The sequence below is a fragment of the Mirounga leonina genome, unplaced genomic scaffold (assembly GCF_011800145.1).
Source record: "Mirounga leonina isolate KUSES-001 unplaced genomic scaffold, KU_Mleo_1.0 Mir_82, whole genome shotgun sequence".
Lineage (NCBI taxonomy): Eukaryota > Metazoa > Chordata > Mammalia > Carnivora > Phocidae > Mirounga > Mirounga leonina.
In genome coordinates, this window is record NW_023270825.1 from 8,237,794 (window position 1) to 8,256,840 (window position 19,047).

The following is a 19,047-nucleotide window of genomic DNA, read 5'->3' on the forward strand; positions in this document are numbered from 1 at the left end:
AATTGGCCCGGGAAGTTCCTAGACAAGTGGCTTCTCGCAGGAAGGGCCAGGGGGGCACTTTGATTGGTATTCACACTAGGCTTTACGAGGAGGCTGGGCCTTTGGCATTCCTGCCATGTGAGTCGCCCACTGGTCCTCTCATCATCAAACCCTCAGTGCCTGCTACGTGACAGCCACCGTGCTATAACGATGCCACACATATAAAGATGACCAACACCTAAGGCCCTCTCTCTGAGAGGCTCCAGTCTCGGAAGCGGAAGCAAGAAAATACTGTGGTAGGCACCATGACAGAGTTATGTATGTGAAGGATTCACTGTGGGTCCAGATCTTAACAACAGGCTTCAGAGAAGACATTGTGAAGTCTGAGTATTTATAAAAATGTAGAGCAGGGGTGATCTTGGGGGGCGGGGGCGGGGTAGGAGCAGGAGGGCATCTGAATAGTGACAGATATTTCTTTGAAAAAGTAGGATGTGCTGGTAGTCTAGCTTGATGGGTATCACCCATTAATCACTAGTATTGACTTGGCTGTGCAGCCAGTAGAAGGTTTCCTTTCTTTGTTCCGTTTTGTATGCATTCTTAGTCCATGCACACTTCCCAGGAAAGCTGTGCTTTCTGTTGGGGTGGTGGGGTGGGCGGGGGAGAGAGAGAGAGAGGAACAGTGAATAAGGAGGAGAGCTGAATTGGGAGCTGGACAAAATCCGGGCTGTGGCCCCAGTCCTTTCACAAATTAGCTGTATGACCTTGGGCAAGGCACTTAACCTTTATGAGGCAGTTTCTCCAAGTGTGAAGTGAGAGTAATGATTCTTGGCTGCCCCATGGGTTTGGGGGTGGGGTGGGGTCAGATGAGACAGTGCGTGGTGTATTATAGTTTACAGAGTGCTCTCCTGTGAACAGTCTTTCCTTTGTTCTTTCCAGTTTTTAAATTAACTTTTTCCTCTAAAGTGCATTTAGCTGTATGTAATTTGATGTACACAGCATAGGTAAAACCAGGCAGGTAGCTAATTAGGTACCGAATTGTACAGATTCCTTTCTCACTGTCCTGCAGTCAAGCTGTATCAGTAACTTTTCCATTGAAAGGACATAATTAATACTTAAAAGAAAACAAAACAGAAAGCCCTCCTTTGTAGGATCTAATTTCTATTTCCCATTTAGAAAAATTATTATTCATGTGACTTCTTAAAGACATGTTCTTGAGTTTACCTTCAGTTGAACTATGAGTTACGTATTTTTCAACTTTTGTCTTCCACAGGATCTTTAATGACTTGCTGCTGTGGGAACCAACAGCTCCATCACCAGTGGAGACATTTGAAAATATTTCCTATGGTATTGGTCTTTCTGTAGCCAGTCAGCTGATTAATACCTTCAACAAAGATAGTTTTAGTCCATTTAAATCCACAGTTCACTACGGTAATATATTTTAAATTTGTTCTAACTTAAAATGCCAGGCTTAGCAATAAAGTAGTAACCTTTTCAACTGATAGATTTTAAAATGTTTCTTGGATATTTTCCCCTCGTAACTATATTTTATAATACAGTAATTTATAGTATTTCTCCACTTGTATCTACATATTGAGAGTATTATCAGTTAAATATATTATCTTTATAGTGATAGTATGTACATTGGTTTAAGTTCAGTGGGAAAGAGAAAAATACAGAAAGTACATTTTTATTGTCATGCCAGATTCTTGGTAAAAAAACAGGTTGTAAAATAAGTATTTTTGTGATAATATTCCAGTTGCTATTCTGTTTCTATAGCTGTCCAAACCATATCACTATGACATTTATTTCTCACAGATGAGGAGAGTGGATCTGAGGAGGAGACGTTGCAGTATTTTTCTACTGTGGATCCCAACTATCGTTCCCGTAGGAAAAAAAAACTAGACTCTCAGAACAAGAACTCGCAGAGTTTTCTCTCGGTTCTTCTGAGTATTAACCATGGACTAATGGCAGTGTTTACAGATGTCAGGGTAAGGATTTGCAAAGCCAAAGTGTTGTTTCAGGTGTATCTTATTTTAAATGGACCGTGGTTACACCTGCCATCATTGAGGTGGCAGGAGGTTGTTTCAGTGCCTGAGAAAGGTTCTGCAGTGATTGTGGCTTTGGAGAGTAAGCTTTTCACTGCGGATCACAAGACAGACCTTCTGTGGACCTTCTTTTGGCAAATGTGCTGGTTCTGCTGCTGAGGTGATCACTAGTAATTTACCTGTTAGAGAGGAGGGTGAAGTACAGGGATTCATTCTGCAGGGGGGACCCTGCATAGCATTTCATGCCACCATGTTGCATGGTTGGAGAATCAGACCGCTTTGCCGCCATGTGGGAGAATCTTCTAGGCTGAATCAGGAAGGAGCAACCCAAGGGGCATTCTGACTTTTCTGCATTTAAATAATGACTTCTATGTTTTTCTGATCTTTTTATTAGCAAGATAATGGAGAGCTGTTGGAAAATAAACATGGCGAATTCTGGTTAGAGTTCAGCAGTGGTTCGTTGTTTTGTGTGACCAAGTATGAAGGCTGTGATGACAAGCACTACATCTGCCTTCATTCCAGTAGTCTCAGTCTGTACCACAAAGGTAGGACACATGTTGAATGTGTGTTCTGTTCACCTCTGTTCAGACCCATTGAAATTTTGTTTAATAAAGTTTTTTTTAACCTCCCACGGCCCTCCCACCCCCCACCCCCCAGCACTAAATAACCTCGAATCTACTTTGCCTCTGTGGGTTGTGTATTCTGGATGTTATGGAATGATATAATATATAGTCTTTTGTGACTGGCATGTTTAATTTGGCATGATGTTTTCAAGGTTCATCCGAGTGTAATAGTATTTTATTTCTTTTATTGCCAAATAATATTCCATTTTATGGATGTGCTGTATCTTACTATCCACTGATGAGTTGATGGGACTTTACATTCATTACTCTCTCTTAAGCAGCATTTCCTTTTGGTAACAAAAGGAATTTACCATCTTTTGAGCACATTCCCTGTTACCCTGTGAATGGAAGATACACATTCTTTTTTTCCTCCCAAAGTGTAAAAAACAATACTTTGCACAGTCTTAATGCTTATCAGATTTTTCTATTTAATTTTCCTAGCATTTCATCTTAATTTTTTTTTTTTTTAAGTAGAGTACTGTCAGTCATACCAACATTAGCAGAGAGGTATGGATTATTAATGCCAAGCTGGTTGTTGGTCATTTTGCCTCCAGGATTATAGTGTATTCAGTGGGAGTATATGGATTTTTGTTTTGAGTTGTGAAAGTCTGTGAACTAATTTCAGGTTATCATTTTGTTATATTGTCACCTCATTGTCGATGTAGGTGTAGTAGATGGAGTGATTCTTCCTACAGAAACACGACTGCCCAGTTCAACCCGCCCACACTGGTTGGAACCTACTATTTATTCCTCTGAAGAAGATGGCCTCAGTAGAGCTTCTTCAGATGGCGTTGCAGGAGACACTTTGAATATGCTCTCTGTTGCAGTTAAAATACTATCTGATAAATCAGAGTCCAATACGAAGGTTTGTGATTTGTACTTTTATACCATTAAAGACTTGCCGTTCATTTGATTACTAGCTAAAAGTGATTGCATAAAAGCAACACATTTATTTTCTTAGAAAAACTTTCCAAGTTTTGAATTAGAGGGTCATGTAGGTGATCAGTGTAACTTTTTGTGTCGTCTGTACAGGAATTTCTCATTGCTGTGGGGTTGAAAGGAGCCACACTCCAGCACAGAATGCTTCCTTCTGGGCTTAGCTGGCACGAGCAGGTGCGAGTTGTTTTGTACATATTGATTTACTTTTTACTTTATATTGACATGTAATACACAGACTGTAAAGTCATAAATCGGAAATGATCAGTGTGCATAGAAATATTGTTGAAGGAAACACTCCTATATAACCACCTCTTAGGTTAGGAAATAGAACATTATCACCACTCCAGAACGAAATTGATTTTTTACCTTAAAGTTTCGACCCTAAACATCTCAAAGACAGAGTTATCTTTTAAGTCGTTTAAGGGAAGGGACTCCGTGTCCCAGAACCTGTAGAGTACCAGGCACAGAGGAGCAGCAGGTGATGCACTGACTTGTGCTCACTCCGTACGTGCCGTCATTTCACAGTTACTCCCTAGGCCAATGACATGCTTCGAGGCATTTATAGAGATTTCTGTAATTAATCTCCAGTGTTTGATTAATGCAATACAGTTCTTTTCTGTTGAGAATGAAAATTAGTACACTGTGACTCTTGTTCATTTTCCTTAGAAAGAGGAGCTTTTTCTTTGTGCTGGAAAATAATAAAATATTTTATACCTGAAAGTTTTCAGAGCGCTTTCATAAAAGCATTTAGGAGACCTGAGGAGACCTAGATCTGTGTAGCAAGGGTAGAGAGATGGTTGATGTGAACACTGAACTCCGTTGTAAGGGGGAGGTTTAATCTAACCTCATTTAGATAGAAATACAGGAGAATAGATGTTAGTAAGAGGATCTGGTTTTCAGACTGAGCTAGGTATAATTTAAGGAAAAATAACTTTTCCCAAAAGTGGATTACGTAGACAACCAGATGGAGTGTTAAGTAATCTTTAGCAAAGTTTATTTTTTTCAAGAATTGTCCCAAGCAAAATAATATGCAAGCATAGCATATTATACATACTTTAGTTTGTATAATGATTTTGATCTGAATCATATCTTTGAGAAGATACAATTTTCTCAAGACTTCTGTAGCATTGCAGTTGTCAGATGGGACTCTCTCTTCATTTCAAACTCAAGTGGTTTTGCAAATACTTTTTAAAATGAATTACTTCAAAATGATGATTTTTTTTCCTTTTAGCATTGATTCCCCCCCCCAATAAATCATTGCTTTTTCTTTTTTCTTTCTTTTTTTTTTTTTTAAAGATTTTATTTATTTATTTGAGAGAGAGAATGAGAGAGAGCACATGAGAGGGGGGAGAGTCAGAGGGAGAAGCAGGCTCCCTGCCGAGCAGGGAACCCGATGCGGGACTCGATCCCGGGACTCCAGGATCATGACCTGAGCTGAAGGCAGTTGCTTAACCAACTGAGCCACCCAGGCGCCCCTAAATCATTGCTTTTTCTGTGAGATATTTTACATTGGTACTAAAGATATCCTGGTCACAACTTTTTTTTTTTTCTTCTAAAGCAGGGCATTTTATATTTTTGTGATTACAGATTTTATACTTCTTGAATATTGCTGATGAACCTGTTCTGGGATATAATCCTCCAACTTCGTTTACAACTTTTCACGTTCACCTCTGGAGCTGTGCACTTGATTATAGGTCAGTTCACAAGTGGAACAAAATAAAGCTTTATTCAAAATATGTACTGTTTTGAAAAAATGCGTAATTCAAATTGTAGAGTTAAGGTTCAAAATGCTCTTTTAAGGGAGTTCCTGTTGTTTTAGCAGACTGATATTGTTTGTTTCTTTTTGGTATTAGGCCTCTTTATTTGCCGATTCGATCTCTTCTCACTGTGGAAACCTTCAGCGTTTCCAGTAGTGTGGCCTTGGACAAATCCTCATCTACTCTCAGGTGCCTGGGTAAACTTCACTGTCTGCTAAATGCAGCTGTTCCAAACATGCTACCTGTTGCTCAGCTGAAGTCTTTGAAGTCTCACCCTTTTGTTAAAAATCAGCATTCTTTTACTCGTAGTCATGTCCCTTTATCCAGGTTTTCAATTTTTCATTTTCGAATGATTCGTCCCATCTCTTCAGTTTATCACTGTTTTTTATTTTTAGGGAGGAAACGAATTCTTGAGATTGATAGTTTACTTTTAAAAACAGAAATCTAAACTTCCTATACTGCCTGATAACACTTTATTTTCATAATTTAGATAATTTAGATCTATTGAAAAATGCTGAAAATTTAAAATTAATTTGAGCTGATGATTCAGTCTCATTCTTTACACCATTTAAATATTTCTAGCACTCAGAAACAGTGAGTTTTAAGGAAATGTTAGATGCCACTTGTAAGAAACTACATGACTTTGATAACTTGTATATCAGAAGAATGATACAATGAAGTATGTCATGATCACGTGTCATGTATTCAAAGTTAATTTTTCGATGTTGATTTTATATTCTTTCCTCAGAATAATCTTGGATGAAGCTTCCTTGCATTTGTCTGACAAGTGTAATACTGTTACTATAAATTTGAATAGAGGTAAGAGTTGAAAAACAAAATCTGAGATAGATGAATGTTCTTTAGTTTTTGTATGAATATTTTAGAGCGTTTGAACTCTGGAATAATGCTATTGAACTAAGGATCTTATTAAATACCAGTTTGAAGTTGTAATGTCCTTAGAACATCAGTTAAGTGCATCAAATTATATGTACTCTATTTAATACAAGATTAATTTTGTTCCTAAGTAAAAAAAGGGAATTGTAGGACTTTTATAGGATGAAACTATATTTCCATTCCATTCTAAATATTTGTACCACTAACTGCCATGAATTTTAAAGAGATGCTAGTTTTATTACGTGTTGGTTGGATACATATTTTTTGAAAGCTTTACTCAGATATTTTGTTAATTTAAAAAATTTTAGATTATGTTCGTGTGATGGATATGGGGCTTTTGGAATTAACCATAACTGCAGTGAAATCTGATTCTGATGGAGAGCAAGTAAGTTACTAAAAGAAATTTTTACTTCTATTTTTTTTTTTTTAAAGATTTTATTTATTTATTTGACAGAGAGAGAGAGATGGCAAGAGAGGAACACAAGCAGGGGGAGTGGGAGAGGGAGAAGCAGGCTTCCTGCCGAGCAGGGAGCCCCACATGGGGCTCGGTCCCAGGACCCTGGGATCATGACCTGAGCCGAAGGCAGACGCCCAGTGACTGAGCCACCCAGGCACCCTTGACCCCTGTTTTTTTATGAGAGACTAAAGAATAATTGAATTTATTATAAAATTATTTTGGTCAAAAGTAGATAAAATATTTTAAAATTAGGATATAGTTATAAATATGTATTTCTTGTGGCAAGTAAAATTCTGTTCTGTTTTATTTAATGTGAGCCTATGCAAAACAAGAAATTTTTAGCTCTTGTTTGAAAAACCTGTTCCTTTCTTTTCCCTTGTGTCCATCCAGACTGAGCCGCGCTTCGAGCTACACTGTTCCAGTGACACTGTCCATATCAGAACGTGCTCGGACTCTTGTGCTGCTTTAATGAATCTCATTCAGTACATTGCAAGCTATGGGGACTTACACGCAGCGAACAAGGTGGAGACGAAGCCTGGAGCCTCTCACAGAAAGATGAAGGTATAGCCAGCAACATCTTTTATTAGAACTAACTCACCCCAGACACCTTGCAGCCATGGGCGTGATGTGTGTGCGTCAGCGAGGTCTTCATGACAGTCATGAGGTAGAAAAGAAACTTTGAAAAATCACCTGTCTGTTCTTGACCTTCAGAGTGATGCGTCTGGGAAGGTGATTCCGTAGGCCTTCTTGGAAAACCATTCTGCTGTTTGGTGTTCTTTGTTTCAGAACATTAATCTTCTCAGCCCACAGAATACTTTCTTCCAGACTTGAGTTATTTTCATCTCCCCTCCAGGAAGAAAGAAAACATTTAGCATTGCAAGAGCTTGTTCTGTGCCAGTCGTATGTAAAAATGCTTAGGAGAGGAGAGGTACAAGTGTTAGTGTTATTACCAGAAGACTTAGGTTATCTTTTATTTGTTACATATGATTCTGTTGGGTTTTCAGTATATTTTCTTGTTTGTGATTTCTTTGAATTCAGTGTGGTAGGTTAAAGATTATCATCTCCGTTTTACAGATGAATAAGTTAAAACCCAGAGAATTAGGCTATTTGCCCAAATTAGTAGGATTAGCAACAAAACCAGATACTTTGATTTCTGGGTCGGTGCTTTCTTATGCCCCCAACTGTCACCTCTCTGTCCTCTCTTAGGTACAGATTGAACGATGTCCGGTTTGTTTAGCATTTTTAACTTTTTAGTGCTTTTTCATTCTTTATCGTGGCCCGCTCTGTGAACAGGATTCTCAGTCTCTTAGATAATGGAGCCCCTAGTGAAGGTCCTTGTCTTGTTCAGATGCTCTTACACTTCATTCGTGTTATGCTTTGGGTTTTGACTCCTTGCTTTTGCTCTCTTCTCACTGACAAGAAGACAATTCATGACCCTCCCTCTCCACTGTTTGTTTTCTTTGTATAAACATTCTCCAGTTTATTAAACGTTATTTTAAATGATCCCTTTCAAATTGGATCTTTCCATTTTAGAGTCATACTCCCATTTAAAAAGCATGGTCTGGATTTAATGAACCCACAGTTCATTAACCAAAATGGTTAAGCATCAGCGCTGGAGTTGAACCCCGTGAGTCCCCACTTAGTTGATTTCCCCTGCTCTGTGTGCCCCCTACTATCCTTCGGTGTCCGTCCATTCCAGGACACGAGACTCTGACCGCCAGCGGCTTTGTGTCCAGGGGGTGAGAGTTGGTGCAGCTGCCAGATTTGAGCAGCTCCCGCTCTGCAGAAGGAGACTGCTCCTCCCCAGGCCTCACTGCAGTGTTCTTAGCTCCTTTGTCCTCTAGTGTGCGTGCTCGCCACTGTCCCGGCTCACGGTGCTGGCTTTGAGGTGATGGCGCATTTGTTTCTGTTGGCCAGTAGTTGTTGGGGTGATGATGATGCTAACAACCTAGAAGGCTACAGCTGCAGGGCAGAAGGTGGAACGATGGCTGTGTTCCTGTTTCCGGTGTCTTTGTAAAATGCCTTGTGTTTCTAGGACAACATCATGCTGAGTAGTTTGCTTCTTAGAGCATTTTCAGTTATTTTTTTTATTTTTATTTTTTTTTAATGATTTTATTTATTTGAGAGAGAGAGTGAGAGAGAGAAAGAGCACAAGAGGGGGGAGCGGGAGAGGGAGAAGCAGACTCCCTGCTGAGCAGGGAGCCCGATGCGGGACTCGATCCCGGGACTCCAGGATCATGACCTGAGCTGAAGGCAGTCGCTTAACCAACTGAGCCACCCAGGCGCCCCAGTTATTTTTTTTTTTTTAAGATTTTATTTATTTATTTGACAGAGACACGGCGAGAGAGGGAACACAAGCGGGGGGAGTGGGAGAGGGAAAAGCAGGCTTCCCGGCCGAGCGGGGAGCCTGATGCGGGACTGGATCCTGGGACTCCAGGATCATGACCTGAGCCGAAGGCAGTCGCTTAACCAACTGAGCCACCCAGGCGCCCATTTTCAGTTATTTTTAATTAGGTGTTTTGGCTGTAGGTAGATTCCAGCGGTCGCTCCTCCTCACAGGGTCCAGTACTTCCTGAAGCAGACCAGCAGATGTTACGCGATCTGATGAGTGACGCTATGGAGGAGGTTGACCTGCAGCAGGCCGCCGCATCCGCGCAAGCCCAGGCTAACGGTAGGACGGGCCGGGCCTTCCTCCCCAGGAGCACTGGGGCCTCACTTGAGGCTTATGTTATTTGTACGCTTATAAATTCTGCAGTAAGTAACTTATTAAAGAAAAGACAAGTCTGAGGTTTGGTGGATATTTATTAGTCCATCTGCTTGTGTTGATTGAGCGTCTAGTAGATAAATAACCACTGGCCAGGGTGTTGTGTGGGTTACAGATTAAATGAAAGACAAAGCTTATCTGTTCTGTTAGCTTAGAGTTTCATAACACAGATTGGCACTAAGCCAGACTGATGTTCTTACTTAGAATGTTTGAGAAATGACATGAGAAAGTGCTTCAGAGTGTGTCACATCCTCAACTACCGGTTGGAAGGGATTGGAATTGTCTCATTAGATTTCAGTGAAAGTGAGAGGAGCTGGCTTAATTTAATTTAATTTTTAAAGAGTTTATTTATTTATTTGACAGAGACAGAGATAGCAAGAGCAGGAACACAAGCAGGGGGAGTGGGAGAGGGAGATGCAGGCTTCCTGCGAAGCAGGGAGCCTGATGTGGGACTCAATCCCAGGACCCCGGGATCATGACCTGAGCCTAAGGCAGATGCTTAATGACGGAGCCACCCAGGCGCTCAAGTTGGCTTAATTTTAAAGAGTGGCTGGGGTTTAGGTATGTGGAGGGGAGAGAGAAGGTAGTCTTGGCAAGGTCATGAATGTTGACAGAGGCACAGAAGCATGCAGAAGCCTTAATTATCTTGCAGCTCAGGCTCTTACTGGAACAGAAGCTCCCTTCTCATTGGAAAGACTTGGCCAGCAAAGTTGGATAAGCAGGGAGGAACCAGCCAGTGGGAGAGCCTTGAAAGCCAGCTGGAAGCATCTAAATACTTTGAAGCATCTATCTAAAAAATATTTTTTTCTAATTGAATACATAGTCATTTCTATATGTTCTGAAATCTTAATTTTTAAAAAATTATTTCATGGTATTATCAAAGTTTAGGGTTAAATTGTTGCTTTTATTCTAATTTAGCATAAATTAGAACTCAGGAAAGAAATAGGAACTTTTAGCTTCCTGCATATTACATTATCTATAATATTAGCAGCTAACCTACTTAGGTGGGAAAGAATGTTTCGTGAATATTTACTGAACAGCTTCAATATTCAGGTGCACCAGGCATTTATAAAGGGTGAATAAGTCCAAGGTGCTGCCATAGAAGAATTTAAAATTGGTCTGTGAGCCTCTTGAGGCTAAAATATATTATTCATCTTCACGTTCTCAGCCCTTATCACAGTGATTGGAATGACTGACGGAATGGAGAAAGAATTAGTGGATCTACTATGTATTAAAAATGCATAAAGGTGTATGTTCACAGTACAGATTTTGTCATGCATGCAGTCTTTTGTGAACCACGTTGACAGCTACCTGAGAACAGGTGGCCCGTTGGGTATCCAGTGCCCCACAAAGTAGTCTGTTGATTGTAGGGCACCACTCCCTGGCCAGAGACCTGCTTGGCCTCTGTTTTCCCCCCTCCCCTCTATAAGCAGAGATTTCCTGTAGTTTTAGGGGAGGCACTGCCAGATGTTACCAGTTGTTCCTCCCCTTGCAGTATTGCTCCGGAAGTTTCCAGATCTCCACCCACAGGACAGAGTTGTCAGAATGCAGTTCTGGCTTAAACAAAACTCCAGTCAACACTAACCCCCTGCTGCCATATTTCTGAGCTTCTCTAATGCGAAATAACTTAAGAGGAGACTTGCTATGACTTTATGAGACCATCATTTACTGTTCTCCTAGAGAACTTCAAACTTATTATCAGTCTTTTTATTAGTAATCGGAGGGTTATTGTAAGAAATAAATAAGATATTGCAGGTGAAAACATTTCAACATAGTGTGTATCTGACATGTGGTTAAAATGTTTACTAAGCATTACTGTTCAAAATGTGCCAAAATTGAGTGTTGTATTCTTTTTTACCTAGGTGTTCTGGATGAAAAATCTCAAACTCAGGAGCCATGTTGTTCAGACCTCTTCCTGTTTCCAGATGAGAGTGGGAACATGTCCCAGGAGCCTGGCCCTCCTTACCCCTCATTCACACACCACTTGATTAGTGATGCAATGGCAGGTGTGCCCACTGAGAATGACGACTTTTGCATTCTTTTTGCACCAAGAGCAAACATTCAGGTAATAAATGGATAATATAATTGAGGCCTTAAGGTAGTGTTACAGGTTGAATTGACCAAAGGGTACCTGAGGAACAGTCTTCAGATTTTTTTATAACTCTTGGCAGTTCACAGTGACTTCATTTTGTAATTTATTATTGAGGCTTTGCAAATGTTTACTATACTTTACTATTTCTGTGACACATCGCTCTAAAACTCAGAAGAATGCTCAATATTTGCAAAATTTAAAAAATGATTTTTTTTTAGATTTTATTTAAATAGTTAACATATGGTGTATTAGTAGTTTCAGGGCAAAATTTTCCACATAGATTATTAAACTACAGATGTTGTACATAGTTAGCTCTTCAGGGCAAGGAAATGGTGAAAGGAGTGCTATCCAGAGTTGCTAGTCCAAGAATTGGGAAAGGTAAGACATGGTTTGTGTGAAGGCTGATGGTTGGTTGATAAGTGTAATTGCCATGTGAGAATCATGCTTCCATTTAAAAAGTATGGTCTGGATGTAAGGAATGCACAGTTCACTAGAAGGGTTAAGCATTGGTGTTGGAGTTGAACTTCATGAATCACCATTTAGCGTATATACATATTAAACTGCTCAGTAGTAACTTGATGAATGTATTTGTTTTACTGCATCCTGGGAAATAAAAATCGGTCAAACTCAGGATAACTTCATTATTAGGATCATGGTAATTTGGTCAGTATGTTGAAGTATGTTAAATTTGGAATGTAGTTTTGACTTTGAATTAAAGAACTATAAACAAACACACACACACCAGATACACACCCACATCAGCACACACCCACTAAATCTGTGCCTTTTTATTTTCAAATGGTAAAAGCTAGATTGAAGACTATGAAAGACTCCTTGTGGAGTGATTTACATATGAACAAAAAGTCCACTTGATGCTGAATAATGCAGAGTATCCAGTGTGATGATTAATATCAGTACTTGCCCATTTCATATATTGATATTGCTATTAGAAAGAATGCAGAGTCAGGGCGCCTGGGTGGCTCAGTTGGTTAAGCGACTGCCTTCGGCTCAGGTCATGATCCTGGAGTCCCAGGATCCAGTCCCGCATCGGGCTCCCTGCTCGGCGGGGAGTCTGCTTCTCCCTCTGACCCTCCTCCCTCTCATGCTCTCTCTCACTCTCTCTCTCAAATAAATAAATAAAATCTTTAAAAAAAAAAAAAAAAGAAAGAATGCAGAGTCAAGAAATCTTGAGATATGCAACATAATCAGTGGTTTCTACTGAGATAAGACCGTGTGTGTTCCCTGTTTATTTTAGGAGAAGGAGGAAGAGCCAGTTGTAAAAGTGATGGTCGATGATGCGATTGTAATAAGAGAGAATTACTTTAGTCAACCCGCTAAGAAGACGGACACGAGCAAAGCCCCATTACACTTTCCCATCCCTGTCGTCCGCTATGTTGTTAAAGAAGTCTCTCTCGTTTGGCATCTTTATGGAGGAAAGGATTTTGGAACAGTCCCTCCTACTTCTCCAGCTAAAAGTTACATGTAAGTTGATTTCTACATAAGTTTTTTTTTTTTTTTTACAAGCCATTCTTTTCTTTTCTTTTTTTTCAAGATTTTATTTATTTATTCATGAGAAACAGAGAGAGAGAGAGAGGCAGAGGGAGAAGCAGGCTCCCAAGGAGCAGGAAGCCCAATGCGGGACTTGGTCCCAGGACCCCGAGATTATGACCTGAGCCGAAGGCAGACGCTTAACCATCTGAGCCACCCAGGCGCCCTTTTTTTTTTTTTTTTTAAAGATTTTATTTATTTATATTATTTTCTTTTCTTAGAAAAAGAATTTGTCATTTCTTAAAAAAAAGATTTTATTTTTTTGAGAGAGAGCACACGTGAGAGAGCATGAGCCAGGGTGAGGGACAGAGGGAGAAGCAGACTCCCCGCTGAGCAGGGAGCCTGATGTGGGGCTCGATCCTGGGACCCCGGGATCATGACCTGAGCCGAAGACCGATGCCTAACCGACTGAACCACCCAGGCGCCCCTAGAATTTGTCATTTTAAGAATTATTAATAAAGTAGTACTGACAACTGTGTAATTTAAATGTTACTCTTTTAATGTTAAAACTTTTCATTTGTAAACTTAGTTGCATTGTTTATATATTTACTGAAATATGGTGACTTAAGTGATTGCCATTCACCAAAATATTTTGGGTACCTACCATGTGCTGGAGCCTGTGTTAGAGGCACATTCACTAAAATGAATAAGGCCCAGGGGCGCCTGGGTGGCTCAGTGGGTTAACTGTCTGCCTTCGGCTCAGGTCATGATCCCAGGGTCCTGGGATCCAGCCCCTGCATCAGGCTCCCTGCTCAGTGAAGAGCCTGCTTCTGACTCTCCCTCTGCCCTCCTCCTCCCCGCTCCTGCGCTCTCTCCTCCTCCCTGCTCCCGCGCTCTCTCCTGCGCTCTCTCATGGGCTCTTTTGCTCTCAAATAAATAAAATCTTAAAAAAATAAGACCCACACCCTTCCCTCCATTCAAAAGGACCATTATGTAAGCAGATGAGGGCAATGAAGTGAAGCATGTGCCTCAGGGGGCAGGCCCTGAATCTCTGGCATCCAGCAGAGTGCCGGGCAAGGGGTTGATGCTCCTGAAGTACTTGTTAAATGAGTGTGTTGTTGGGTGGAGCTAGAAGAGGACTAGCCAGCCTAGTCCTAGGTGCAGTGGGAGGGAACATTCTCATTAGGGTGGGATGATCAGAAAAGGTTTCAGGGAATGGTAATCTTTGGCACAACAGTGTAGAGACTTCCTATTTAAAAGTGATTTTTAGGGGCTCCTGGGTGGCTCAGTGGGTTAATAAGCATCTGCCTTCAGCTCAGGTCATGATCCCAGGGTCCTGGGATTGAGCTCCCGCATCGGGATCCCTGCTCAGCGGGGAGTCTGCTTCTCCCTCTGCCTGCTGCTCCCCCACTGTTTGTGCTCTCTCTCTCTCTCAGAAATTAATAAATAAAATCTAAAAAAAAAAGTGATTTTTAAAAACTTCCTTTTCTATATCAATTGGGATTTTTAGGACTTGTACTCTGTAAGGAGTTTTTGAAGTAATAAGGAACTTCTCAGGAGGTCTCGTTTTTCCGTGTCCTGTTATATGAACACCAACACCATAGTTAGGTTTTTCTTTAGTTCTAAATATTTAGCAGGCAGTTGATTGCCGCAATGGCAGTAATAAAATTCATGTTCTCAGTGTCTCCGAAGCATAAAGATGTGGCTTTGATATAGAGAAATGCAGTTTGTGGCAGAGTGTTGGTAGTTCTGTAATATTATTTTCTCTTTTTATCTTTCTATTTTTCCTGAGGTCATTCATTGCCTTTCTTTGAATATTTCCTTTAACAAATTTTTTTTTTTCCTATTTATAGCAGTCCCCACAGTTCACCTTCTCACACTCCCACAAGGCATGGACGTAACATGGTATGTGGGGGAAAAGGAAGAAACCATGACTTTTTAATGGAAATACAGTTAAGCAAGGTAAGATGGCATTTTGAAAGGAAAAAGCCACTGAAGTAGGAGCATTAATGGGGGTTCTTTGGTTGCTCCCCAGCCTTGTGGTCTTGAGCCATAAGTGCCAGCCCTTTGGATTGGAAAAATGCAGGGGTCTTGTAAAACTTCTAACTTTTTCTTTCTCAAATGTTCCGAGAAGTTTGAGGGGTTTTGTTTTGTTTTTGTTTTCCCAGGCTGTCCCTAGAGGAGTGTCTCTCAGAGTTGAGCAAGCATCAGAATCCCCTCGAGGGCTTGTTAAAACACAAGTTGCTGGGCCCCAGAGTTTCTGAATCAGTATGAGGTGGGGCCCATGAATTTGCATTTTTAATGAGTTCCCAGGTGATTCTGATACTACTACCTTTCCCAGGACCACACTTGGGGAACCACTGCCCTGGAGGATCTATCTGGGAGGGCTGCCGTTGGATAGGACCTGTGTCAGGTCCTTCATGAATGTCTAGAGACCAGTATGTCCAGGTCGCCAATGACATCATATGCATTCAGTTCTTTCAGCTTGTCTGGGATTGTGCCAAGTGTTGTCTTATATTAGGGTACTTAACATGGAAGTATCGTAGTGATGAAGATCCCATGCATTTCATTGTATCCTTGCCCCTCCCCCCCCTTTGAAACTTGAACATTGCCTCCACTGATTCTTTTTCAGGCAGTTTCATAGGTATGCAAGATGATAACTTTGTGTATTATTCTTACAGAGGGTTTTGCTTGAAAAGGATAGGGATTTTGCTAAGATCAAGTAAGAGATATTCGTTGAGCTTATGCTTGTGTGGTGAGGCACATGTAGATCAATAAAGTGAACAAATGAAGGACTGTTGTTCTCTGAAACAACAAGTGATGGGTGATATTTTGCATTTTAAAGAAGAAATCTAATTTAAATAAAAAGTAAAAATGGTTGTGTGTTCTCTCTTCTCTGTGAAGGTGAAGTTTCAGCACGAGGTCTACCCGCCTTGCAAGCCGGAGTGTGACTCCGGCCTCTTAGAGCACCCAGTCTCCCGGCAGGTGTTTGTCGTGCAGGATCTTGAAATTCGAGATCGTCTGGCAACATCACAAATGAATAAGTTTTTGTACCTGTATTGCAGTAAAGAAATGCCTCGAAAAGCTCATTCCAACATGGTAAGATTTAAGACCTCATATGTTCTGTTATGTATTTGTTTTGGAAAAGTGTGTTTGCTGTATCTAACTGCAGAAGATTGAGATTGGGGAAAATTGCAGGTTTTTTTTTTTTTTTTTTTAAAGATTTTATTTATTTATTCATGAGAGACAGAGAGAGAGAGAGAGGCAGAGGGAGAAGCAGGCTCCCAAGGAGCAGGGAGCCCGATGTGGGACTCGATCCCAGGACCCTGGGATCATGACCTGAGCCGAAGGCAGACGCTTAACCATCTGAGCCACCCAGGCGCCCGTTTTTTTTTATAGTAATATGAAAATCCCTTTTAAATACGCTGCTTAAAGTTTTATTGTTATTAATTTTTAAAGGTTTTATTTCAGACAGTGAGCACGAGCTGGGGGGAGGGGCAGAGGGAGAAGCAGACTCCCTGCTGAGCAGGGAGCCCCATGTGGGACTCTATCCCAGGAGCCTGGGATCATGACCTGAGCCAAAGGCAGATGCTTGACTGAGCCACCCTTGTGCCCCTTAAAGTTTTATTATTTAAAAATTATTTTTTGGGCGCCTGGGTGGCTCAGTTGGTTGAGCGACTGCCTTCGGCTCAGGTCATGATCCTGGAGTCCCGGGCTCGAGTGCCGCATCAGGCTCCCTGCTCTGCGGGGAGCCTGCTTCTCCCTCTGACCCTCCCACCTCTCATGTGCTCTCTGTCTCTCTCATTCTCTCTGTCTCAGATAAATAAATAAAATCTTTAAAAAAATAAAAAAATAAAAAATAAAAATTATTTTTTAAGATTTATTTATTTTTTATTTTTTTTATTTGACAGAGAGACAGTGAGGGGGAGAGAAGGAACACAAGCAGGGGGAGTGGGAGAGGGAGAAGCAGGCCTCCCACCAAGCAGGGAGCCCGATGCGGGGCTCAATCCCAGGACGCTGCTGGGATCATGACCCGAGCCAAAGGCGGACGCCTAATGACTGAGCCACCCAGGCACCCCTAAAAATTATTTTACATGTCACTTTTAGGGTCCATTAATTTTAACTGCCAGTATATTGATACCCGAGGAAAACGGGAAGTCTGTGGTGATCTACACAAAATATTTAGTATTGCTGGAAGTGTTCCAGATTTCTAACACTTTGTGAGTTTTAGTGGAATAGGAATGATTTGCTCAGGATTGCTAGAAGAAAATGTCCTAGAAGCTGTCTTTGGAGTGTGGCTCTCCGGATTCCCTCCAGGGGCCCAGCGGATCCTGAAGTACATGTACCCCACTGTCGTTTACGTCTTTCCCACTAAAGAGAACCCATTTCTCTCCTGAGACTCTTCAGGGAGTGTGTGCCCCAGACAAGTGTGATTCAGGCCTTTAAACAAAAAGGGGAAACAGTTCCACTTTTAGTTCTCTTATAAGGGATAGAAATGGGATTTTTTTCTTTTGTTTCTTGTGTTTTTTCTTTTTAAATGAAAACAAGGGTGTAATGTCATTGGGGAAAAAATGTTTTTCTTCTCTCCTAGTTGACAGTGAAAGTATTACACGTGCGCCCCGAGTCCGGCAGGTCACCGCAGGAGTGCTGCTTGCGAGTGTCCCTAATGCCACTTCGCCTCAATATTGACCAGGTTTGTACTGCAGGCATCGTGTGAGGAGTTATGCTTCTATGTCCCAGACTCAGAAGGAGAGATTTAATTTAGGTGAATTAAAATGTTTATTGTTACTTAACTGTTATGAAAGTTGCATAATTGAAGCAGAATTCTGCTGGTAAAGAATAGGACAAATTCATCAGGCGTTAGGGATCCGAACTGTTGGTGAGTAAACATTATTAGATGTTGTGCTCCAGGCTCCTCATTGTCTGCGTGACCTAGCACTCAGTCCCTGCTTCCCGTTCTCCCCTGCTCACGGACACACACTCGGGCAGGTACACAGGTGTCTTCAGAGGGTAGGAAATGACTCCCTGACATCTGTGGTTGAAAGATCAGAGGGCTTGTCTCTTAACCACAGCACCTGGAAGAGAATTCCTTCTGCCCTGGGTAAGATGACAAATTGGTACATTGGATACCGGAACAGGTCACAAACAGCAGATTTGTGGAAAGACCTAAAGAAATCTACTTTGCCGTATTCTAGCAAACATTTCCATGAAATTGTTCTGGGTTTTGCTTTGACTCAGCTGTTTAAAACATAGTTGGCGCCTCTTGGGCAAACTAGATTCAGGGTGTGTGAACACGTGACGCTTTGTAGTCGTGCAGTGTGGCCGTGAGGGGGGCACAGGCTCGGGAGTCAGGCTGGGGTTGGCGCCTCAGTTCTCTTTCCCTGGTTGTGTGCCTTTGGGGAAGTTATTTCTCCAAGCCACACTTTCTTCACTGATAAAATCAAAGTAAGAGAAATAGATGTAGAATCGTTTTTTAAAAAATGATCAAATGAGACTAGCGTATGTTAAATACTTAGCTTGGTGCCTGGCGTACAATGTTAAAAGATCAGAAGTGTTAACTGTTGTTCTTATTAACTGAAGCACGTCACAACTGAGGAAAGTAAGTGGAGTCCTTAAAATAGCCTGCTTTTAAAACAGCAGAACTGTCCTGTTACGCCTTATATTGGTGTGAGGAGGAGAGTCTATGTGGGATAGCACTGTTGGTTTGCTTACGTGGTACAGATTGAGTAACGTTGACTTGTTATTTGAATAAGTAACAGACATTTCAGGAATAAGGTATTAAGTAATTATCTTGCAAAAATATAGACATTTCTCAGAAAAAATGTATTGTGAAGCACAGAAGTTCAGCACAGCTTCACGTTAATATTTGTAGCTTCTGAGCTGGGACGGACTTGCCAGTGCGTACTTTAGATTTATGTTCTCTCCTTATGAGAAGAATTTCTTTGGATACCCGTATTTTAATTTGATTTATCCATACATTGCCTTGTGACTGAATAGGAGTACGATCAA

The 19,047-nt window shown here is 41.1% G+C and overlaps 1 protein-coding gene across 4 annotated transcripts in view; it reads left to right on the plus strand.

Moving 5' to 3' along the window:
* Positions 1-19,047, plus strand: part of ATG2B (autophagy related 2B) — an 82,447-nt gene that overhangs the window by 47,394 nt on the left and 16,006 nt on the right. For 3 of the 4 annotated variants that reach the window (XM_034992821.1, XM_034992820.1, XM_034992823.1), the window contains 16 exons: positions 1,250-1,407; positions 1,795-1,967; positions 2,419-2,569; positions 3,313-3,512; positions 3,680-3,760; positions 5,174-5,280; positions 5,440-5,532; positions 6,092-6,162; positions 6,546-6,622; positions 7,085-7,255; positions 9,224-9,365; positions 11,321-11,523; positions 12,806-13,032; positions 14,892-15,000; positions 15,943-16,137; positions 17,630-17,731. In XM_034992821.1, coding sequence (XP_034848712.1) covers positions 1,250-1,407; positions 1,795-1,967; positions 2,419-2,569; positions 3,313-3,512; positions 3,680-3,760; positions 5,174-5,280; positions 5,440-5,532; positions 6,092-6,162; positions 6,546-6,622; positions 7,085-7,255; positions 9,224-9,365; positions 11,321-11,523; positions 12,806-13,032; positions 14,892-15,000; positions 15,943-16,137; positions 17,630-17,731 — 2,260 coding nt within the window. The remainder of the gene's footprint in view (positions 1-1,249; positions 1,408-1,794; positions 1,968-2,418; positions 2,570-3,312; positions 3,513-3,679; positions 3,761-5,173; positions 5,281-5,439; positions 5,533-6,091; positions 6,163-6,545; positions 6,623-7,084; positions 7,256-9,223; positions 9,366-11,320; positions 11,524-12,805; positions 13,033-14,891; positions 15,001-15,942; positions 16,138-17,629; positions 17,732-19,047) is intronic. The other variant, XM_034992822.1, reaches the window with a different exon arrangement.